The sequence below is a fragment of the Gracilinanus agilis genome, chromosome 4 (assembly GCF_016433145.1).
Source record: "Gracilinanus agilis isolate LMUSP501 chromosome 4, AgileGrace, whole genome shotgun sequence".
NCBI lineage: Eukaryota > Metazoa > Chordata > Mammalia > Didelphimorphia > Didelphidae > Gracilinanus > Gracilinanus agilis.
Window position 1 is genome coordinate 320,000,983 of NC_058133.1, and position 26,199 is coordinate 320,027,181.

The 26,199-nt window shown below is 32.9% G+C and overlaps 1 protein-coding gene across 1 annotated transcript; it reads left to right on the forward strand.

Annotated features, from left to right (window-relative positions):
* Positions 1-13,096: 13,096 nt before the first annotated feature.
* LOC123246493 (olfactory receptor 14A2-like) lies at positions 13,097-14,053 on the forward strand. The gene has a single exon (XM_044675371.1). The coding sequence runs from the start codon at positions 13,097-13,099 to the stop codon at positions 14,051-14,053; it is 957 nt and encodes a 318-aa protein (XP_044531306.1).
* Positions 14,054-26,199: the final 12,146 nt, after the last annotated feature.

Below are 26,199 nucleotides of genomic sequence, written 5' to 3' on the forward strand. Positions count from 1 at the left end.
CATATTGACTTTTCCTCCAATTATTCTACTTGAAGTTAATATCAAATAGTTCTCAATGGTTAAAGTTTTGGAATACAACCTGATATCTAAAAGTTCCATTTCTATTTCAATTCTTTTTTTTTTCTTAGCTTCTTTCAATTTCTCAATCTTTTTTGCTGTGCAAATGAAATTTGTTATTATTTTTCCAACTATATAATGTATGCTTTGTGTAGTTTGATTGTAAATTAATGTTGGAGATATTTTAATTTTTATTATATTGATCTGACCTAACCATTAGAAAATAGTATCCCTCATTTATTTACATCATATTTAAACACACACATTTAATTCCATATTCAATGAAGGACAGGGGGAAAAAGAGGCTTGTGTATTAAACTATAAAACAAATATTGATAATAGATGATATAGGTATAGATAAAATATTTATTTTTAAATTTAAGATTATAGTACCATATCTATGTCACCTTCTGAACTTCTGCCTGATTTCTTCCTTGTATATTTTAAATGCTTTGTTGACATTTTCTTTCCTTAATTTTTTTGTGTCACAGTCATTAGTCTTGCAATCTGCCCCAATTCTCCTCCCAATAAATAAAAGCCCTCTTTTGTCACAAATAAGCATAGTTAAGGAAAACAAACCTGTATTGCATTTGTTATACCAGGAAAAAAAAAACCTATAAGTTTTTCTGCACATACAGTACATACCCAGTCTACCTTGAGGTGAGTGATAATTACAATTATCATGTTTTAGTGTTATAGTTATAATTATATGGCTCCAATATGAAATTACTGAGCCTAAAAGTTATTAATGACCATAAAGCATATAGACAATGACAGACAGTTTTGCACATTTCTGCTATTCTCACATGTTTTTACCATTTTTCAGGCAGTAAATGCTGACAGTTCTAATTGAATAAAACACCTAGTTTACTACAGTAGCCTATGATATCCTTATTTTCAACTAACTCAGACAACCAATTCAAACCCTTACCTAATTTCTGGTTTTGATAAAGAAAATCCTGCCCCTACATGAGCATGGTATTTATGAGAGAACATGGCAACTTCACCATATCTGGATCTGATTAGGAATGTTCTCTCCCACATCAATCATCATTTATTTACCTGTTTTCAACCAAGCCCATTTTTAGGATATAAAACTTCCCTGCGTGAACCATAACTTTGAGCATGTACTTTCTCAAAAATAACTCCTTTACTTTCAAGCTTGAGGAGGGAGGGTTCTTTGCAGCCAGGAAGAGAAATATCTATGTTTCTATGTAGTATATGTTTTCTTTTTTATTATATTGGCCTGCTTGCTGAGCTACACAATACAAACTTTATGTTTGTACTGCTTTTTGGGTACCAATTTCCTATAAATTGGCAAATCCAAATAATTGCTTTAGCCCAGCCAATTATGAAACACTTAGCTTTCTCTTTTAAAAAGTAGATGTTATGGCACTCAATGTATAAGGAATTGAAATTATATTATGGTCTATGGTGTCTTTCGGCAAAAAAAATGGTTTCCTTGTTTATTTCCTTCCTTAAGTTTATTTTTGCTAGTACCCTGTCAGAGATCATGATTGCTACAACTTTTTTTTAAGTTTAGCTGAAATACAATTGATTTTGCTCTAGTCTGAATCTTTATTTTTCAATATATTTCTATATTTATGTTTCACGTATGTGTCTAATAAATGAAAGCACATAACAAGCTTTTACTAGAGTGTTATAATGTGTCAGGCACTGTGCTAAGTGCTAGAGATATAAATATAAGCAAAATACAGGCCCTTCTCTCAATTGGCTTTCCTACTTTCATTGAGGGGAGAACCCTCAAATTAGAACTGAAAAGTAGGGGTGAAGAGAAAGGGCACCCACTTGGGATATGATAGAAAAATATAAAGAGGCTGAAGCAAAGCTGAGAGGGAAACAAATGATGATTGCCCTGAGCTCCTAAAAAATTCATCAATTAGAGAAGGGGATCATAGAGGGAGAGTGATGTTCTAAAGTGAGAACACAGCTGCTAAGGGAAGTTAGATAGTGAGAAGGCAGTTGACATATGGAAGGGAACAGGATATTGTTGGATTCTGATTTCTATTAATTAACACCTTTTATGAAGGGAGTTAAACACTTCACAGTTTTGATCACTGTATGAATTAAGCTTCCCAAGTGCCAATTTCCTGAGAATTTTCAAACTCAGGTCTTTGTTTTAACCCAAACCATGATAGCAAATAAAGCATACTGGGGAAATATCTTTCATTAGTCTTCTGAAGTTGTGATTGGTTATTGTCCTGATGTCTCTATATCCTTCAAAATTAGTTTCTCCATTTTCTCCTATAATACAGTTTTCTTCACTTTGCCCCCCAGCCACTCTTTATAAAGAAAAAGGAGTTAATAAAGGGATGAGTTCAGCCATGATAAAAATCTGCTTTTACTCTGCAGATATTTTTCTCTTTCCCTTGCCCAGACCCCAATCAAAGGTTCTCACTCTTTCTCTTTTATTTATATCTTCAAGAGCCACCTTTTGATATTGTTTATTGTGCTTATATCAAGTCTCTAATTAAATCTAGAATACTTCTCATTTCCCTGTCTCCCCCCCCATTTCCCCTTTACTTCTGCTGCCATAATTGAAATCCTGCACCCAAATCTATGCATAAGCACTACTCCCCTTTGATAAGTTCAGATGAAAATGAAGGTCAAGTGTCTCCCACTCCAGAAACCAATGATTTCAATGTCATTCACTGCCTCCAGGACCACCACCAGTTATCTTAACTTTGGCCTGCCATTAGACTTTGATGACTCTAAAGAGGAAGTGAGGCTGATGACTTTACACAACTGCCTCACTTAAATCCATTTCACTCACAAGGTAAGATCATCATTCCATGATGTCATTGTTCCTCTCCAAAAAAGGACACTCTTCCCACCTTTTCTTTCAAGACTGTTTAGTCTTCTAGTTGGGCACATTATTATGTGAGATAAATTTCTCCAGCTTCCTTTAAGATCATCTTTTATAAAATAAAAAATAAAAAAACCCACTCTAGGACAATGTGTCAATTTTCTCTATGACCTCTAATGACAACAGAGCTCTCAGGAGATATTTATATCATCTCTGAATATTGGAATACAAATACTAATGTAAAAACTTGATTATCACTTTTGATTGTTTGCTCATATTCATAATCATATTCTATATCAGTTCCCATGTTTATGCTTCAAAGTCTCTACCAACATTACTCTTTTCATAAAGATGTCCTCTTATAGATTAAAGATTCAGATCTCCCATGTGAATTATACCTACTTTCGTTGCATAAATTACTCTTAGAGGTAAGCCAATATTTTATATTTTTGCCTTTTAGAATAGTATATGCCAAGCTTTCCACTCATTTATGTTGAAAATTATTAAATCCTGACTGTGACTCCTTGGTATAAGAACAACTTTTCCTTTCTGTAAGTCTGCAGTATTTTTTTTCTTTAACACAGAAGCTCTGGATTTTGGCAATAGCATTTTCGGTAGTTTTCATTTTGGAGTTTCTTTCAAATAAGTTCATTCTGTTTTCAGTTTCTCAACTTGTTCGACTAGGTCTGGAAAGTTTTCTTTCATTGCTTCTTGAAACATAATGTCCAAGATCTTTTTTCTTTGATAATGGATTTCAGGGAGTCCAAAAATTTTTCAGTTGTCCCATTCTTTTTTTTTTACAGGTCAGCTGTTTTAATTGAAAAAGAACATATTTTCTTTTTTAGAAAAAAAATTTTCCATGGTTACATGATTCATGTTCTTACTCTCCCTTCCACCCACTGAAACCCCACGTACCCCCATAGTCTACCTGCATTTCCACTGGTTTCTTCATGTGTCATAGATCAAGACCTATTTCCATATTATTGATAGTTGCACTAGGGTGGTGGTTCAGATTCTACATCCCAAATCATGTCCTCATCAACCCACGTGTTCAAACAGTTGTTTTTCTTCTGTGTTTCCTTTCCTGTAGTTCTTCCTCTGAATGTGGGTAGTGTTCTTTACCATAAATCCCTCAGAGTTGTCCTGGGTCATTGCATTGCTGCTAGTACAGAAGTCCATTACATTCGATTTTACCACAGTGTATCAGTCTCTGTGTACAATGTTCTCCTGCATCTGCTCCTTTCACTCTGCATCAATTCCTGGAGGTCTCTCCAGTTCACATGGAATTACTCCAGTTTATTATTCCTTTGAGCACAATAGTATTCCATCACCATCAGATACCACAATTTGTTCAACCATTCCCCAATCAAAGGACATTCTCTCATTTTCCAGTTTTTTGCCATCACAAAGTGAGGCTATAAATATTTTTGTACAAGTCTGTTTATCTGTGATCTCTTTGGAGGTATAAACCCAGCAATGCTATGGCTGGATCAAAGGGCAGGCAGTCTTTTAGAGCTCTTTAGGCATAGTTCCAAATTGCCATCCAGAATATTTGGATCAGTTCACAACTCAACCAGCAATGGATTAATGTTCCACCTATTGTCTAAAGTATTTTAATATATGATTATTTGTTATTATTTTTTGGAATAATTTGTGAAGAATTGGTCCTAATTGGTCTCTAAAAATGTGGTAGAATTCACTTGTGTATCCATCAAGAGGCAATTGCTGTTTGTTTTTCATCAAAATTGAGTAATTTTTTTCCCCTGAAATCGGGTTATTTAATATCCCTATCTAGTATTCTGATTGTTTTTATATTTTTGTGGTTTTTAAGGTATGCCTTTATTTGTTTTCTGTTTCAGTTTTGTCAGCATACATCTCTAATAATTTATTCTGACATTCTGATTCTGATTTTTATTTCTTTCAGTTTTGTTGTGATTTAAAATGGTTTTTTGTATTTTTTAAATTTGATTTTTTTGGCCTCTTCTTAATAAGATTACTGAAGACTTAGCAATTATATGTATTTGCAAAGAATCAGATTTTAGTTTTATTTATCATTTTTTTGCTATCCATTTATTTCCCATCTAATATTAATAGATCATCTTGTTTGCTTATTTTAAATCTGTTTATTAATTTTTAAAAATTTAAATACATATTCACATAATTAATTTTCTTTCTGTTTTGTTAATGTATGATTATAAAGATGTGTTTCACCCCCTCCAAGGACTCCAAAAATTTTGATACTTTTTCATCATTATCATTTTTTCTTCATGCTGATTTCTTATTTCTGCTTTATTCTTTGGCTCACTCATTATTTAAGATTCAATTGTTAGTTCTCTATTTGGGTGAATAGCTTTAGATTATAGTCCATGAAACATTTGGTATTTTTATTGCATTATGATTTGTACAAACTATTTCTCCTTCTATATGTTTTCAATAACTTTGTGCCTTCCAAAATGGTCAAATTTTTTTTAAAACTCCCTATGGTCCAGAGAAGAATGTATTTTTTGTTGTCACATTTAGACAATCCTATGAGTCTCAACTCCCATTTCCAAGGAATTTATTAATTTCAATATTTTTCATTTTGTTTATCTTTCTATTAGTCTTATTTTAAAATAATAGTATTAATTAGCGCCCCAGACTCTATTGTGTTAATTTTTGTATCATACTGAAGCTGAAATAATTTTTCCTTTATGAATTTGAATGTTAGGCATTTTGAACTTTTAATTTATTATTGATATTGGTTTGTTATCTATAGTTCCTTTAATCATAATATAACTTCTTTTTTATCCCTTTATTTTTTATCTTTGCTTTTATTATGTAATCATAGCATGATGGGAATTCTTTCTTTTTTGGATTTGCTTGATGTGTCATAATTTTTCCCTATATCTTCAGTTTTATTTAATGTATTTTTGTTTTTTAAATATGTTTCTTGTAAGTAATAAGTTCTAAGATTCTGTTTTCTTCTCTAACCTGTCAGTCTTTTTCATTTTAATGACTGTTTCTTTAGTTAAAACAATTAAGTTTATGTTTTCCTCCAGCTATTTTTACATTTTTTTTCTAATTAAGATTTTTTTGTCTGCTATAAACATGATATTATGTTCCTGCATTACTTAAGTATTTTTAAGGTGACCTATTTCCACTGACTCTCATCCCCTCACCCGTGATCCATCCCCATTCCTCATTTGTTACCTGTTTCTTTTTAGGGATCTGTTTATTAGTTCCTTTTATTCTCCTGCTTTTATCTAGTTATTTCTTCCACATATTTCTTCCTCATCTCTTTTTATCTCAGTTTGTCAAATAATCTCCCCCTTCATTTCCTTCATTTTGCATAGTATTATGAATTATTTTTAATTCATTTTTGCACACAATCTAAAAAGGATTTCTCTCATTCTCTTTATTTTCCATTTTCTCTTTTTGATTTCTCTAGACTTTCTTCTTATTCTTGACCTCTATGATTATTTGGTCTCTATTCTGTGAATTCTTCGTGTAGTCAAAATGTCCAAGTTATTCATTTTATATTCTATACTTTAGCCACTGCCTTTTAAGGATCACCCCATGGATTACCCTTTTCCATTATGCCTCACTCTCAGAACAATGCCAATTATTTCTGGTGTCAGAGATGTTCTTACCTTAGTGTAGTACCGATCCTCCACCACTGATCTACCTAGGTTCTTAGTGGGAAAGCATTATTTTTTAAAATATATGTATTATTTATTTCTTCTTAACATTCTTTTTTTCTTATTTTGAGTTCCAAAATTTTCTTTACTTTCAATCACTACCCCACCTACTGAGAAGGCAAGCAGCATAATATAAATTAAACATGTGAAATCATGTGAAACATAATTCCATATTAGTCATGTTGCCCAAAAAAAGCAAGAAAAAGAAAGACTATGAAAAAAATTTCTCTTTCAGTCTGTACTCAAAGTTCTATCCATTCACTCCCTGGGGAAGTGGGTAGAATTTTTTCTCACAAGTGCTTTGGAGTTGTAATGGATAATTGTATTATTCAGAATGGCTGTCTTCCACAGTTGATCATCATTATAATATTGCTGTTGCTGTTTACTATGTTCTCGTGGTTCTGGTAACTTCACTTTCTATCAGTTATATGTTTTTCCAGAATTTTCTGAAACCTTCTGTTTGTCATTTCTTATAATGCAATAATATTCCATGACAATCATATACCACAACTTGTTCAGACATTTCCCAACTGCTGGCATTGTCTCATTTTCAAATTTTTTTCCAAAAATAGATAAACAGACTAATAACAAATTGGCTTCCACATTTTCCAGTGGGATATACAAGGCCTTGAATAGGTTTAATAATGAGGTCTCAAGATTGGATTAAGGAATTATATATAAAATCTCATTAGTAATGGTAAAAAATTTTAATCTTCCCCCCCCATTTTGACATCCCTGTCTGTTAATATTAAGAGAAAGAAGAAATCATTTCCCAAGATAAATGCTCATATATCCTTCTTTTAAGAGTCTTCCTTCAGCCTGTTAAGTACATTGTCTATATCAGATACAGTGTTTGGGTCAATATAGAAACAGAAAGTTTTATGTAAATACTGAAATTCTCTCAAGTTTCAGGTGAATTAGAGATTCCTAATTTGTTGTTCTTCATACATCTCTGTTGTTGATAAGGTTAGATTAATAAAGTTTGAATTAGTTTTCAACTCATTAACTACTAAATGGAAAAGCAAATTTAGGAAATTGTGCTAAATTGCATTGAATGTTGTTAATGGCAGATTTTAGTATGAATCTCTGTAAATGACATGGAACCAGTGAAGCAGTTCTTCTAGGAGAAACCCCCTTCATAGGTGCCCTGAGAGTAAGGGATATTACAGAATGTTTAAGGGACGGTGTTCCAGAGACCAAACAAACACATGGAACATCTGGGACTCAAGATGAAATGTGCTGATTAAGTGAATATTGAGTTTGGCTTTCCAGTTGCAATTCCATGAAATCAGAAAATGAGATGTCACTCTCCATGCATGTGTCTTATTCAAAATCAAAGGAACATAGAAATAGTTACTGATTAAACAGCAAGAGGCCAATTTTCAGATAAGACTTATGGATGTCTTGAGATGTTTTTTAGGTGTGTATTTTGTTGAGGTTGTTGGTTAGTTATTTCAGTCGTGACTAAGTATAAATCCATTTTGTTTTTTTGCAGAAAAAATTCCTAGAATGTTTTCCATTCCCTTCTTTATCTTATTTTGCAAATGAGAAAACTGATGCAAACAGGGTTAAGTAGCTTGCCTAGGATAGCTAGAAAGTATCTTAGTCCAAATTTGAACTCATAGAGAGTAATCTTCCTGATACCAAACCCAGCATACTCTCCACTGTGCCATTTAACTGCCCAATTATTTATATACATTATAACACATGTTTTTATCAACAAATTTAAACTTCTCAAGAGTAGAGATTATTTTAGTTTTTATCATTATTTATAGTTAGACTAAGCTGATAAAACAGAATTGAAAATAAAATTCAAATTAATCTGTAAATTCAACAATACATCAAAATTTCTAAAAACCAGTTAAATGAATATAACTAAAATCAGAGAAGAAAATCAACAATAACTTTCTTATTGAAAATCCCTGATATAAATGTGATAAATAAAACTTGTATGAAGTTGACAAAAAGCCCAGATGATTAATATCCATTTCCCAATAGATGTCAAAACAATTGAATATATGTTTTAGATTATTACTAGTTTTATTTATTTAAGAGGTTTAAAATAGATTTAAAACCAAGATATCCATGTTAAAAACATTTTTAAAAATCCAAAATAACTTTAATCAGAGAAATGTACATTTTTGAAGATGAAGAGATCATTTTATACTCATCATAAGTGGTGAGAGCATAGAAGATGGAAAAGATCCTATCCTATTGCAGAGGTCAATCCATGGGTATGGAATATCACATCTATTTTTAAATTTTTTGATATGTTAATAAGTTTTATTAACTTTTCCCTTTTAAAAAAATAATATTCATATTAGGGGATGGCTTACTGAAAGTGGTCAGACACTAGGAAAAACTATTTTAAAAAAGTAAGACATCAATAAAATTTTTTAATTAAATAAGCAATTTCCCCAACATCTAAGCAATAACTATCCTTTATTCTAGAATGATGTCACCTTTTATAGAAAACCAAATTGTTACATTTGTTCTTCCTCACCCTTAAAATCTCATTTCTTACTTCATGCCTTTTCAAAGGCTATCTAAAAGTCTAGAATTAGTTCCCTCTTGATCTCTGCTTCTAAGACTGTCTAGTTTCTATTAAAGTTCAGCTAAAATACTCTCTGCTCCTTGATGCCTTTCTTGATCCCACCTAGCTGTTGGCATCTCATACCAAATTATTATGTTTTGATTTTCTCTGTGTGTGTGTGTGTGTGTGTGTGTGTGTGTGTGAGTGCATAAGTACTATCTATACAAAGACCCATATAGAATGGTCTTTGATATCAGTGATTGTTTTATATTTTTATTATAATTCAGGTGCCTACCACAGCACCTGGAACATAACAGGTGACAAACAAAAACCTTCTTGACAAAACTGAAAAAGTGAATAAATTATAATAATTAAATTGTAATGTCTATCCTATCATAGGGAGTGATAACTGAAGAAATTACAATGAGATATATATGGAGAAAATCAAGGGCAGAATAACAATATACATGCTGATTTCAATTATTTAAGTAAGGGTAATATTTTTTACTCATCAAAAATAAAATGTACCAATATGCTAAATTAAGATAAATTTTCTTTCTTTAAACAAATAATAAATTACAAAAGTGAATTTTGTGAGTGTTATCAATAACAGCCTTCTCTGCTTTTTTTAAACTTTTGAAAAGAAATAAACCTTCTTGATAGTTTGTGTTCATTTGTATTTATTTATCTTCAAAACCAAAATTACTGACATGAGGTATTCTCTTCTCAGTAAAATACAATAAAACTTGGCACCAAATGGACACTAGGGCATTTCTGTTAGTGAGGTAAGTCCTCTACTGACATCCCCCCATGTGGCAGTGCTAATAAACCACCTGAGCATTCTGGGGTCTGAGCTATTCAGAGCCTTGGGGACCATGTTGCCAAAGGGCTTTGGAAACATTTAACAAGACACCAGGTCATTCCTCCTCAGAAAATAATATGAGTGAACGATACAATAATTTGGCAAGGATCTCAGCATACATGATCGAGGACACTAGAGTGTGAGATAACTAATCATCTATAGACTATTTAAATACTATGACCAAAATGGTGAAGTGATTCTCATAGCTAAGCAAACATGAGCCTTTTATCCCATTTGCCTTTCCAGGTTGCCAATGAATATAGGAACTCCTTCCATCATTTGTGAAAAACGTTCCCATCCATCCCAACACAAATGTCTTGCTCCCAAGATGGAGATTTAATAGTAACACTTTCTACTAATGGCTTGAAGAATTTAACTAATTATAAGGTATGAACTTGCACCTTTTGATATCAAAATACAGATGTCTCCATGCCAACATGAGCAGGATTAGATCAAAATGTGCCTCCATCATTTTTGTAGGTTGTTAATGTGTGAAAGACAATGTGAGTACATGAAGAGGTGGTTACATTGATGTTCTTTGCATTCATATGCCTAATATGTGCTATTTATATGTAATGCATACAGTGTTAAGTACTAAGTTTGTGTGCAAATAAGTAGTTGTTTATGAAAATAAACTGCCCATAGGCAAAACTGAAAAGTTTAAAATGGTTTTAGGTATTATCTAATAATTAGTTTTTCCACCTCTACCTTTTGGTAATTTTCTCCCCTTCCCTATAGAATCCTATTTTCATATCAATCTCTTATTGTGGTCAGGATATGATATTCCAGCCTTCACTAATGATTGCCCTATGAGGGTTCTTGCTGTGCTTTTTATGTTGTGATCTGTTATATGATCTTTCCCATCAAAATTCTACTTCTCTCAGCTCATAACAACAAAATATTAAAAGAAGCCTGTCTGAATTAACTCAGAATCCAAACTGGTTATAGTAAATTTTGTGTTGTATGTAGATTGTAAAAGAGGGCATGTGTGTTATTCCAAAGGTAAAAAAAATTTACTTACGAAATTTCAAAGAGTGATGTGAAGAATTACAGATCAATTTGGGAATATACTTTTGACAGGAAGAGGTGGAAATTGTGTCTTAATGCAAATATTCTATGAGATCTCTGAAGTCTGACCCTTGAGAAAAGGTATATGTTTTATATTTTAAATATCATATATTTAGTGGTAACGATTTAAAGTATTTGGAATTTTATTGAGAAAATAGACAATAATTTTGTTACCAAAACTCATCCTGCCCATTCCTGACTCTGCATATTTTCTTATACCTTACATATAATGCCTTCTTCCTAGATCCCAATATTTTTTATTTTTATTTTTGAAATGGTAGCTATGTTGTAAGACCTCTGTCATGAAGGGTAAAGTTTCCTCCAGTCTTGCCAGTCAGAAGTAAATTCTCTAAGTCAACAAGTATTTATTAAATACTTTCCATGTGCCCAGAACTCTTTTTAAAGGCTAAATCTTCCTTTCCAAAAGAGAAGACAACATGTCTCTGTGTTTACACACACACACACACACACACACACACATATATATACATATATATATATATATGTATGTATGTATGTATGATGTATGTGTAGAGAGAGAATAGACAAAAATATCAATATAGATATCAGTGGTTATATCATTAATCACTTTGGAGTCCATGTTGTGAATGTTTTGGAGTGGAAAGAGACAAAGCATGGAGAACAGTAAGGAGGCTATTAGAATACTGTCCACAATAGTTTGAGGGCATGAATTAGGTAGTAGCTATATGAGTAGATATAAAAAGAGGAATATGAGAAAATTGAGATAGAGAAAGAAGATTTGGCAACTGTGCATATATGAAATGGTGTTTAAGCTGAAACTGTGAACCGTGGTGACTGGAAAAATGATTGTGCTCTTAACAGAAATATAGAAGTTGAGAAAGGTGTCAGGAATTGGGGGAAGAGGTTAATGAGTTCTATTTCAAATATATGTAATTAGAAATGCCTGTGGGGCATCCAATTTAAAATAATTAATAAGAAATTAGTGTTATAAGATGATCTTGATATGGCTATTAGGAGTGGATAAACAGATGTAAGAAACATAAGAAAAGAGATGAAATTTAAAACCATAAGGTCTGGTCAGACAAACAAGTGACAGTATACTAAAAAAGAAAATATAAGAATACCAGGTCAGAATTTGATGGCATATCCTCTCATAATTCTCCTAACTCTTTTTCATATACTATATAGTTTTCTCATCCTAGGTTATGTATATTTCAATACAGTTAAAGTGAATTCATTACCTGGCATAGTTACTCATAATACTTTTTCTTGGAGAAGAAAAAAATTATAGAACACGCACCCCTAGTGGGAGTTTGGGGGAAGTGAGTTTCAATTTGATAGTTTTCCTAGCAAGAAGGATAGTCTGGAATGCTAATAGCATTATGATCAAAAAAGAGAATAAAATCAAATAGACTTGTGTAGAGTTCAAACTTGTTCCCTTGGTCTCATTTGCATGAATTTCTAACATTGGGTTGAACATTTTGTCATTACAGTTCATTAGACTTCTGAAAAACTAAAGAGTTTCCATCTCTATCAGTTTGGAGACTGAGAAAGATGGATATGCTTCTATGAAGAGTAAATAAAGATTTGCCTCGAGACTGGAAGGAAGCTGGATAAACTTTTAAAGTGGCCTTAAAATCAGGAGACCTGCTTTAAAATATAAATTCTGATGACAGATATAGGAACACAGGGAAAATCAATTAGTCTAAACACCAATAACCTATCTATCAATTGAGAGTAACAACCCAAATTATTTATTTCAAAGAGTTGTTAGACATATATTATATACAGCAAAAAAACAATTAATGTAGCAAGAGATGATTTTGTTATTCTTTTTCCAGTTAAGAATTAGATGATTAGTTTCATGTATGTTTTGAGGTTTACAAAAAAACTTAAGATAATTTCATTCAACACCTTCTTTTTACAAATGAGTAAATTAAGATTGAAATAGAGATGGTGAATTTCTCTATATCACAGTTTGAAAGCCAGAACTAGAATTCAGATCTGAAACTTAGATCATTGTGTGGTCTTCTCATCATTTGGGACCTGTTTTTTTTCCTCTGTAGATAATAAATAGAATCTCTCAGAATATGAGTAACCTCACCAGCATGACAGGATTTTTCCTCATGGGCTTTTCCAATACCTGGGAGTTGCAGATCTTACATGCTATGTTCTTCTTGATGATCTACCTGATGGCTCTCATAGGGAATCTGCTTATCTTCAGCCTCATCTCTCTAGATGTCCACCTCCACACCCCCATGTACTTCTTTCTGAAGAACTTGTCTTTTTTAGACCTCTGCCTCATTTCTGTCACTGTGCCCAAATCCATTGCAAACTCCTTGAGCCACAGTTCCTCCATCTCTTACTTGGGATGTGTGCTACAGCTCTTCTTAGTGATTTTATTTGCAGGATCAGAGATTTCAATTCTCACAGTGATGTCTTATGACCGATATGTGGCCATCTGCCAGCCCCTGCACTATGAAACTATCATGATCAAAGGATCATGTGTGAAAATGGCAGTGGCTTCCTGGTTCAGTGGAGGAGTGGTTGGGACCATGTACTCAGCTAGTACATTCTCCTTGCCCTTCTGTGGCTCTAGGGAGATCCATCAGTTCTTCTGTGATATCCCTTCTTTACTCAGGATCTCCTGCTCTGAAAAACATATTGCAGTTTATGTGAGTGTAGCTATTGGGCTGGGCTTAGGGATTTTCTGCTGTATTTACATCATTACCTCCTATGTTCACATCTTCTCAACTGTGCTGAAGATTCCAACAACACAAGGTCGGTCTAAAGCCTTCTCCACTTGCCTGCCTCATCTCATTGTTTTCATAGTTTTTATCATAACTGGGGCCATGGCTTATTTAAAACCACCTTTTGACTCTAACTCAGTTCTGGATCTATTGTTGTCTATGTTCTATACAGTGGTGCCTCCAACTTTGAACCCCGTTATTTATAGCCTGAGGAATAAGGATATGAAGACTTCTATCAAGAAGCTTATATCCTGGAAACACCCATCAGAGGGATTCATGATGAAATCTTTTCCATGATTTGTATTCCTGCTTTTTAGCAACTCTTTTCTGCTTTTTGTGTGTTTACTAAAAAAAAATGTCATTTATATGTCCAAGTCTGGAATATCACATTTAAATTGAGACTTCAAGGGCCAAGAATATACTAATAGTCATGATTTTCCAAAGTGCATACATTAAATAAATGAGCAAAATTATAATAATACTTTGCATTTCCATAATGCTTTATAGATTTTGAAGTGCTTGACATAGAACCTGGCATACAGTAAGCATTAAGAAATGTTAGCTGACTATTGTTTATTTTCACATTCCTACATTTTATCTCAACAATGACCCTAAATTGTAGTTATGAAAGCTATTATGAATATCATTTTATTGTTAAAGAATGTGAATTTCAGAGAAATAACAGGATTTGGCCAACTCTCCTGCAAGTTGGGTAAGTATGCCCATAACCATCTTCTCTTTCCAAATCTAATTTCTTTTATCTTAGGCCATGTAGGAAACTTTTAAATAAATAGTCAATATAAAATATTAGGTTAACATGTCAATTTCTATATATTGTTACATTTTATTTTGTTTGTATATGAAAAACATAATCATAGAAACATAGAAAAGTAGTATTGAAGCCATCTCATGTAATTTGTATCTTATATTTCATCTAAAATACTCACAACAACAAATAAAATAAAATACTCACAACAATCCTCATTCTACAGCACCAAAGTCTTACCAAGATGAAACATGATAATAACAGAATACATCAAAGGTATATATGTGTATATGTACATATGTATGTATACACACAGAGATATACATCCCAATACTACTTCTTGACAGCATCTACCAAGATGTTGATCTATTTACTACAAAATCTGAAGTGTAGCTCATTTGGGCTTGTTGTATTAGGTGAAAAGGGAAATAGATAACAAATAACTGAGAAGTATGTGCACTAATCATATCGTTCTTTGATATGAAAGTCTTTATAAGTAAAAATATGTTCCCTCTGTCTATCAAGTTGATTAGTGCATATCTTCCTTCTTTGTAAAATTTGGACATCACAATTCTTTCTCTAGTCCTGTAATATTTCTTATATTCTTCATAATCTTTCTCATACATTCCTTCCACTTAAAGACTATCAAAAATTTTTTATCAATTGCTATATAAGTATATATAAATTATTTCTAAAATAGTTATAGTAGCAAATTGCCTTGCATAAAGAAAAGTCTTAGTAAGTGCTAATTAAGTCAAACTTAGTAGATGCATGATAGCACCAAATGAGATAAACTAATTTACTATCTAAGGAGCTAAACATTCTAGAAAGCAACTTGGAACTATACAAGAAAAGTTACAAAATTATTCTTGCCCTTTGAAATAGTGATTCACTAATGGGTTACTGACATTAAGAAGAGACCTTTGTATACAAAATTAATCACTTTGGGCAATAGAACCAAAAGCCAATGATTCAAGGCCCAACGAATTTGCGTTCCCAAAGTTTTAGGTGTCCTTTGAACATGATTAAATTTAACCACTTAAAAAAGTAGATTAGCTTTTACAAATGAATATTTAGTCCAAAGGAACACCAAGAACAAACATTGTAAATATGACCCACTCCCAAACTTAGAAGGATTAATCCTCCTGATACTGCCTTTATTTAGGGAAAGGAAAAGGATAAGAATCAGCTATTAATTCATTTCCTATATAGCATCAATCCCATTGACCCCAAAATCCTGAACTTGAGGCCTGGTATGCTGACATCTATGATATCTGGCCTGAAAACCTAGCTACAAGACTGATTTTCTGGTCATGGGAGAAAATGTGACTTTTCATTCAATAGCCTATCCCATTACCTAGCTATAATATATGCCCATGACCTTCTCTGGATGGCTTGGCCCTTTTTGGAGCTATAGGTACAAAGTCTCTAAGTCTAACTAACACTTTTTTCCATACTTCTTGACCCTGTTCATTTGCTTATGGGAGGGATTTGCAATTTTAGGATAAAAATAATCTGATATGATTTCTATACTAGATTTAATGAAATTTCATAATCACTACTCAATCTGGTGTTCTTCTTAGATCTTTGTAGTGTCATTATGGGAAAATGTGGGATATACTGGTTCTTTCTACACTGCCATCTTAATTAGTCCGCTCCCAGAGTTAGCATTGCTCTATTTATAGATTATTATTAGAGATTTAGAACATTTTTCATTTGTTTGTTAAAAGTATGCAGTTATGATCAACTATCTTTTTATATCCTTTCTACTTGGGTATTAGGAGAATGTCTCCTTTTCTTATATGCTTGTATTAAATGCCTATATATTTTGGATATCTGACTTTTATCAGAAATATTTTATGAATTTTCCCTAATTAATGTTCCCTTTCTATGTTAGTTGAATTATTTTTTTCTTTTTTTTAATTTTAATCATATTTGATTCTCTCATCTTATACTTTAACATGAATGGCTACATTTTAGTTTATGGACTATTTAGCAAAGACACAACCTTTTTAAATGTAAAGTTCTATTTTTTTTTGCTTTGTCTCTACTGATCAGAACCTCAGGGTCATATATTTTGTGTTAAGGTAATAGGATACAAAGTGACAAAAGAAGTGAATGGGGGAGGTGTGAAAGATACCATAAATGTAAGTTAATTCCAATACTTAGTACATATGTATTTAAAGTCATAGCATCAAAAATATTTATAGGAGAAACTAAATAAATTGTAGAGAGAAATTAAATGAACATCAGGACAAAATCAATAGTAAAACTATTCTAGTGAGGGACCTCAAACTTCCCCTCTCAGAACCAGATAAATCTAACCTAAAAATATAAGAAAGAAGTAAAAGAAGGAAATGAAATTTTAGAAAATTAGATTTAATAGCTCTCTGGAGAATATTAAATGGGGATAAAAAGAAATATATCTTCTTTTCAGCAGTATGTGGCACCTACACAAAAACTGATACTGTACTGGGACCAAAAAAAAAAAGACTTCACAATCTAATGCAATAAAACAGAAATAATAAATACATCTTTTCTACATCATAATTCAATGAAGATTATAATCAAGAAAGTTTCATGAAAAAAGAAAGTAAAAATTAATTGGAAACTAAATAATCTAATGCTAAAAAAGGGTGGGTCAAAGAATAAATAATAAAAACAATTTCATTAAAGAGAATGGCATGAAGAAAACAGCATATCAAAATTTATGGAATACAGCCAAAGCATTATTTTGGAGGAAATTTTTATCTCTGAATACTCACATCAACAAAATAGAGAAAATGCAGATCAATGAATTAGGCATGCAAGTTAAAAATGACTAGAAAAAGAACAAACTAAAACTCCTCAAAGACTAAATTGGAATTCCAAAAAAACTCAAAGGAGAAATTTTTAAAATTGAAAGCAAGAAAACTATTAAACTAGTAAATAGGAGAAAGAGTTAGTTTTATTTTTTAAAAGAACAAATAAAATCTATGGAGCATAGTTTAGTTTGACTTTTAAAAAGTAAAGAAGAAAATCAAATTACCAGTATCAAAAATCAAAACAGTGAATTCACAAGCAATGAAAAGGAAAATCAAGCAATTGTTAGGTGCTGTCTTATCCAATTATATGACAATAAATCTGACAATATAGGTGAAAATATATATGTAAATTTCCCATATTAAGAAAAGAGGAAATAGAATGCATTAATCCAATATCAGAAAAAGAAATTGAACAAGCTATCAAAAAGCACTCTCTAAGAAAAAATCCACAGGGCCAGATAGCTTCTCAAATGAATTCTATCAAACATTTAAAAAACAATTAATCCCAATACAATATAAACTGTTTGGCAAAATAGGAAAAGGAGACCTACCAAATTCTTTTTATGACACAAATAAAGTACTCTAAGCCAGGAAGGGCAACAACAGAAAAGGAAAATTACAGAGCAATTTCATTAATGAATATTGATGCAAAAATCTTAAGTAAAATACTAGTGAAGAAACTAAAGCAATATAACCCAATGCTCATTCACTATGACCAGGTAGAATTTACACTAGGAATGCAAGCCTGGTTTAATATTAGGAAAACTATCAGATTAATTGGTTGAACAAATTGTGGTATATGATGGTGCTGGGATACTATTATGCTGTAAGGAATGATGAACTGGAGGATTTCTATATGAACTGGAAGAACCTCCACAAACTGATACAGAGTGAAATGAGCAGAACCAGGAGAACATTGTACATAGAAGGTGAAACATTGTGGAATCATCAAATGTTATGGATTTTGCTACCGGTAGCAATGCAATGATCCAGGACAGTCTCAAAGCTCTTATGAGAAAGAATGCTATCCACATCAAGAAAAAGAACTGTGGGAGTAGAAATTCAAAAGGAAAACATATGACTTATCACTTGTTTATATGGGGATTTTTGGTTTCAAAAGATTGCTCTATTGCACAAATGAATAATATGGAAATAGGTATCAAGTTATAACATTTGAATAACCCAGTGTAATTGCTTGTTGACTCTGAGAGGGGGTAGGAAAGAGGGGAAGGAAAGAAAATACATCTTGTGAACATAGGAAAATATTCTTTAAACATTTAAAAATAATAATAATGTATCAGAATTTCTATATATTTCCAACAAAGTCCAGCAGCAAGAAATAGAATAGTTCCTTTTAAGATAATTCTAGACAATATGAAATATAAAATACTTGGGAATCTACTTACCAAGACAAACACAGGAATTATATGAACACAATTAGAAAGCACTTGGCATAAATAAAGTCATATTTAAATAATTAGAAAAATATTAATTGCTCAAGGGTAGGCCAAGGAAATAAAATAAAAATTATAATTCTATCTAAATTAATTTGCTTATTTAGTGCCAGCCAAAAATTATTTTATAGAATTAGAAAAATAGTAATAAAATTGATCTAGAGGAACTAAAGATCAAGATATCAAGGAAATTAATGAAAAAATGTGAAGGAATCTGGCCTGCAAGCACCAGATCTGAAACTTTTCTATAAAGCAATAATCAATAAGTGATCTGGTACTAAGAAATAGGATGTGAGATCAATGGACTAGATTAAATACAAAATATACAGGGATTACTGACTTTAGCAATCCAGTGTTTGATAAACTCAAAGATTCTAGCTTTTGGAATAAGGACAAACTATATGATAAAAACTGCTGGGAAGACTGGAAAACAGTACGGCAGAAACTAGGTATAGACCAATATCTCATACCCTATAACAAGATAAAGGGTGATATTATAAATTTTGGAAATAACAAAGTGGGGGGGAATTTTATAGCAAATTTCTCTGATAAAGGTCTCATTTCTCAATTCTAGAGATTTCTCAAATCTATAAGAATATGAGTCATTTCTCAAATCTATAAGAATGAGTCATTCCCTAATTGACAAATTGTCAAAGGATATGAACAAGTAGTTTTCAGATGAAGAAATCAAAGCTATCAATCTTATGAAAAAAAGTGTCCTAACTCACTCTTGATAAGATAAATAACAGTTAAAACAACTCTCAGGTACTAACTCACACCTTTCATATTGATCCTTATCACAATAAAGAGAGGTTATAAATGTTGAAGGGGATGTGGCAAAACTAGGACACTAATGCATTGTTGTTGAACTGATCTAAACATTCTGAAATATAATTTGGAACTATGCCAAATGGGCTACAAAATTGTGTATACCCTTTGATCCTGTAATAGCACTACTAGTTCTATATGCCAAAGAGATCATAAAAATGAGGGAAAGGCCTACTTATACAAAAATATTTATAGCAGTTCTTTTTTTGTGGTGACAAAGAATTTTAAATTGAGGGATTGCCCATCTACTGGGGAATGGCTGAGTAAACTGTGGTATATGATAATAATGGAATACTATTGTGCAATAAGAAATGATGAACAGGATGATTTCAGAAAAAGCTAGAAAGATCTACATGAAGTGATGTGGAGTGAAATAGGAAGAACCAAAAGAACATTTTATATAGTAACAACAATATTGTGGAATGATCAATTGTGAAATTTAGCTACCCTCAGAAATACAATGATCAAAGACAATTTTCAAGGACTTTTGAAAAAGAATGCTATCCACCTCCAAAGGAAGAGCTGTTTGAGTTGGAATGCAGATAAAAGCATTGAATTTTTCATAATATTTATGTTTTTATTTGGGGCTTTTGGTTTTATATGAATATTCTCTTACAACAATGACCAATATAGAAGTATGTTTTACATAATAATACATATATATATAACCCAAATCAAATTGCTTACTATCTCTAAAAGAGGGAGAGAAGGAAACAATTGGGATCTTATAATTTCAGAAAAATGTATGTTGAAAACTATTATGTGTAATTGGAAAAATAAAATATCTTTTTTTTTAAACCCTTACCTTCCGTCTTGGAGACAATACTGGCTCCAAGGCAGAAGAGTAATAAGGGTAGGCAATGGGGGTCAGGTGACTTGCCCAGGGTCACACAGCTGGGAAGTGTCTGAGGCCAGATTTGAACCTAGGACCTCCCATATCTAGGCCTGGCTCTCAATCCACTGAGCTACCCAGTTGCCCCTAAAATATCTTTTTTAAAAAAAGAAAAGTTAGATATTCATTTCTGGTCATTGTTGAAATAGAAAAAGAAGGGTTTGGTGCCTTTTTGACACAGGAAAATACTAAACCATATAATTACTCCAAAGCAAACTGAAATAATAATGACGTGAAATAAAATTCTTTGTAATGACAATATCCAAGTTTGGTCCTAAAGAAAAGAACAGAAAATGTACATTTTTCTTTTATGTGACAGTTGAATACCAGAAAATAAAAATTTTAAACAGTATCTACATATAATCAAGAAAAAAAATTAATAAAGTCTTTATGATCTTTTGCCCAGAGTATTACAATAGGTTCCTAACTGGTCTTTATAAGTAGAATCTTTTCCAACTATAATTCTTCGCTCACACTGGGACATTACTAAAAGAAACATCTAACCAGACCACTCCTCTCCTCAATACATGCTAGTGACTTTAATATTCACGTAATTCATATTTAATATTCACAAATTTCTCTTTATTTAACGACCTGGTTGCAATTTACCCTTTCAGACTTATTTTACCAAAAAAAAGTGTATCTTTTGTTCTTTCTCACATTTCCCCTTCATTTCAGCCTCTAAGAAGGCATGATTTTTTTAAAGGTCAACTAAAACTCTCCCCTTACCTGATGCCTTTCTTGATTCTCTGTCCTCCCCCTGCAGCTGCTGATGCCTCATCCCAAAATACATTGTTTTTATTTATGTTAACATTTTATCATAAGGAGGGATAATTAAAGAAAATTTAAAGATATAAGAAGAAATTAAGGCTAGAATAACAATATGAATATTAATTTTAATAATTATAATGAAGGCAATATTAAAGATAAGATCAGTTATCAAAAACAATAGACTATAGTAATAAATTAAAATTAAAGTACTTTTGCTTTCTTTAAACAAAAAGCAAATTTAAGAAGAGAAAGTGTGAACTAACAATAAGATATGCTTTGTTGAACTTTTGCACAGAAATACATCTTTTCTAGGTCTCATTTTTGACTATATAGAGAACTGAATAAAATTTTTAAAATGTGTCATTCTCCAATATTTAAATGGTCAAAATGTATGTACAAGCAATTTTCAGCTAAAGAAATAAAAACTATTAATAGCCATATGAAAAGCTCTTTAAATCACTATCAATTAAAGAAATGGAAATTAAAACAACTCTGAGGTACCACCTAACACCTATCATATTGCCCAACATGACAAAGGAAAAAAAGAAAATGATAAATGTTGGAGAATATGTGGGAAAATATTGGGACACTACTGTTGGTAGAGTTGTGATCAAATCTAATGCTTCTGGAGAAGAATTTGAAACTATGCCCAAAGGTTTCTAAAACTGTCTATTCCCTTTGACTCAGCAATATGACTACTAGGTCTACATCTCAAAGAAATTTTTAAAAAAGGAAAAGTACCTATTTTTACAAAAATATTTATTGCAACTTTTTGTGTTAGCAGAGAAGTGGACATTAAGGGTCCATCATTTGGGAAATGAATGAACAAGTTATGATATATGATGGTAATGGATTACTATTGTACTATAAGTAATGATGAGTGAGATTATTTGGGGAAAACCTGGAAAGACTTATATGAACTAATGCAAAGTGAAGGGAGAAGAACCATAAGAACATAATATATAGTAATAGCAAATATCTTCTGACGAACAACTATGAAAGACCTAGTTGTTCTTAGCAATACAGTGATCTAAGACAGTCCCAGAAACTCCAGTTGAAATTGCCATCTGCCTTCAGAAAAAGGACTAAACTGAAATCTGAATGCAGACTAAATCATACTTTCTTCTTTTTCTTTTTCTGCTTGAAATCTCTTCCACAAAATCACTAATATAGAAAAATATTTCACAAGATTGCATATAAAACATCTATATCACACTGCTTATAGTCTCAATTGGGGAGAGCTGTGGATGAGAGCTAGTGAGGTAGATTAGGAAGGAGGAAAGTAATTTGGGATTACATTTTTAAATGAATATTAAAATGTCATTAGGGAAAATAAAATATTATTTTAAAAAAGAAACATTTGCTAAATAATATCATTTGTTTATTTTTAACTTTCAAAATAAAAACAATCAATATGAAGCTTTACATTCTCAATTAAAATATAAAAATGACATCAACTGGGTATTTCTGTGGTTATTGAGATGAGTCCTTGATTGACATTCCTCATGTGGTAATACTACTAAACCCCAATTGAGGTTCATCCAGACTTAGGGACTATGTTGCTAAAGGGCCTTAGAAATATTTAATAAGAAAAAAATATTTAATGAGACTCTGGGTCATTCCTTCTTATATAAAAATCCTCTGAGAATGAATGACACAACAATATGATAAGTATTCCAGCATCTATAATAAAAGAGAATGCAGTCTAAGATATGCAATCATTAATAGACACTTTACAAACTACAGCCAAAATGGTATTGTGATTCTCATAGCTAAGGAGACCTGAGTTTTTCATGCCAATGCTACTGGAATCAATATCAGAACTGGAGGAAAAAATATTACTCTCTTTTCCATCTTCAGGTAATCAATGAATATATGAATTTCCTCGATTTGTGAAAAAATATCCCCAGCCCCAATATAAATGTTTCTCATAAGATGGAGATGCCATAGTCTCATTTTCTACCAATGATTTGAAGAATTTGACTTATTATATTAATTTCTTTTTTGTAGTAAAATAAAGATGCACTAGTGCTTCTAGGAGCAAGATTAGATCAAAATGTACCTCCATCAATTTGATAGGATTTTAAACATGAAAGACAATACGAGCACATGAAAATGAGGTAATGTAAATATGTAGATATTCTCAACAAATGCTATCTTATTTGCAATTTAAATGATATTACATAGTTACTATGTATGCAAATAAGTATTTATTTGTGAAAATAAGTGCTCTCTAAAAGACAAAACTGAAGATGGTAAACACTTGCAGGTTGCTGTTTTTCAAGATGGTATCTATTTGAAGAGGTCAGTACAGCAAAATCCTGCATCCCAAAACCAGATCTGAAGATTTCTTAACCATTAGGGCAACAGCTGCAGTTGCTCTCATATATGGTGGCATCCCCCTAGCCACAACATCTAGCTGGGACCTATAATAGGCTGTTGGTCTGAACTGATCCCCTAGAGTCTGCATCAATACAGCATTGACTATTCCCTTGTCCTCATGCACAAACAGGTGAAACGGTATTGCATGGTCAGGGATACCAAGTGCAGGACTCAACAACACCGCTGTTTTCAGTTTTTCTATTGCATGCTTGTGCTCCAGTGTCAGTTTTAAAGGTTCTCAGACAGTGTTCCTAGTCAAGTCTGTCAGAGGTTTTGAGATCAGATTATAACCAGGTATCCACTGCCTACAGTAACCCGTAATTCCTAATATTGCACAGAGCTGCTTCTTGGTCTTAGGCATGCACAGCTTCTGTATATGTGCAACTCTCTTTTGGGAAATCCATCTTATACCCTTCTCCAACATGAAGTCGAGGTACTCGACTCATGGCAAAACCCACTGTAGCTTAGCCCTTGAAATCTTGTGTCCCCTTTTGCATAGCTCTTGTAACAGATATTTGCTGTCCCTTTGACACACTCGAGTATTTGGTGACATTAGCAAAAGGTCATCAACATAATGCACTAGTTTACTCTCAGTGAATATGATTGATTCAAGATCTCTTTGCAGGATCTGGCAGAAGATATTTGAACTTTATGAAAAACCCTGTGGAATTCGGGTCCAACAGATTTGCTTGCCCTCCCAGGAAAATCCAAAAATCTTCTGACTGGACTCGTGCAGGGGTATGGTAAAATATTCACAGATTAGGTCCACGACTGTGAACCAGGCTGCATTGCTTGGAACTTCGGCAATGATATTTGCTGGGCTAGGTACCACTGCATATTCCTTCTTAACAAAGTTGTTTACTGCTCTCAGATCCTGCATAAAACACCATTGTGTTTTGCCATTTGGATCTTTCTTTGGTTTTTTAATGGGCATAATAGGTGTGTTGTACTTGGATATAGTATAGACCAAAATGCCTTGTTCCAGGAGACTTTGGATAATGGGCCTGATACCCTCTGTGGCCTCTTTGCTCAACCTATACTGAGGGATTCTAGATGGAGTGCCCTCTTTACCTTGATCTTAACTGGGGTGGCTGATTTTAAAATTCCCACATTGGTTGAATGCTTAGCCCAAACTACCTCTGGGATATCTTTCGGTATTTCAAAGATACTCCCCATATGTTGTTCCTCCTCATCACCCTCCACTTGCCCTAGGAAGAGCAAGGGATGGTGCTTGAGTGACTGTTTTGGTAAGTGTAGGAATATCTGGCCTGACTTATCACACTGGATAGTGGCACCTAATTTACAGAGAATATCCCTCCCCAGGAGGTTGGATGGGCATCCGGGTATCAACAAAAAGGAATGATCTAAAGTCATTGGGCCTATTTTCACCATCTTAGATCTTAGCTTGTGCACAAACTCCATCTGCCCAGTGGCTCCTTTTACTCTCACAGACCCCATTAGTGCACAATTTTCTGGTGCTGATGTCAACACAGACCGGATTGCTCCGGTGTCAATAAGAGCAGGATAGATTTGATCTCCTATTGTCACCATAACCAAGGGTTCCCTGTCTTTAGCTATCTGATCAACAGGTACCAAAGGTGTTTCTATATTAATGTCCCCCAAATCCCATTGATCTCATTCTAGGATTTCTGTCTGTACTGGCTCAGGATTCTGTGAGTGTAATGATTGTAAGTCTCCTTCAGAAGTGGCTTTTTGGACTGCCAATGCCTGAATTGGCATCCCTGGACTGTTCATGGGCCTATCAGTGTCAATGTATATCTCAGTTTTCCCAGACCATGAGTAAGGTAGAGTGTCCTTCTCTTCACTGAATATGCTTTGCTTGACTTGTGCAAAGTTAGGTTCAGGAGAGGTATTTCTCTGCACTAAAGGAAATTCTTCATAATTGGGAATGTGTTTTTGGTTCATGACTACATCCCAATCCTGTGAGTCTAAGCTTTCTTCTTGTATTTGTTTCCCAGACTCCGTGTCAGTAACAGGAAACTTAACTGCAGATGTACTTTGCATAGGAAACAAAGTCAGTGTTGTAGATTCTTTCTCTGTTCCTATTGGTGTCATTTTGTTTCTCTCTTGGCTACTGACATTTAGGGAACTGAATTCCTTTAAATGCATTAACTCAAAATCTACTCCAAAGGCAGCTCTCTTTGGAGTATCACAGGCTTGAAAGTGTGCCACATCTTCATGCACTTGACCCTGAAGTAGGCTTGCTACAAATTCCCTAGCTCCAGGATCCAGCTTTAAAATTCCTTTAGTATTGTAGCTACTAGACCTTCCATTTTCCCTTCCAGCTTCCCTAGTTGGTGATAGAGAAGAGGTTGTGCCTGTGTCTGAGAATTTAGCACTTTCCTTCTCAATGGTCTGCAGGAGCCCATCTCCCTTGTTGACATTGTCTGTTTCTAAGAGATCCCCATTAAAGCACCTGTCTAAAATCATTGCCCTTGTTGTTTGGCCTTGCTGTACTACAGATTGATGTAAATGATCCATAGCCTTACTATAGAATGATGTCTCCTTCCCCTCATAGTGAGAAT

What these genes read in the sequence shown, in the direction of transcription:
- LOC123246493 (XM_044675371.1), top strand. Translation starts at nt 13,097, where the DNA reads ATGAGTAACCTCACCAGCATGACAGGATTTTTCCTCATGGGCTTTTCC.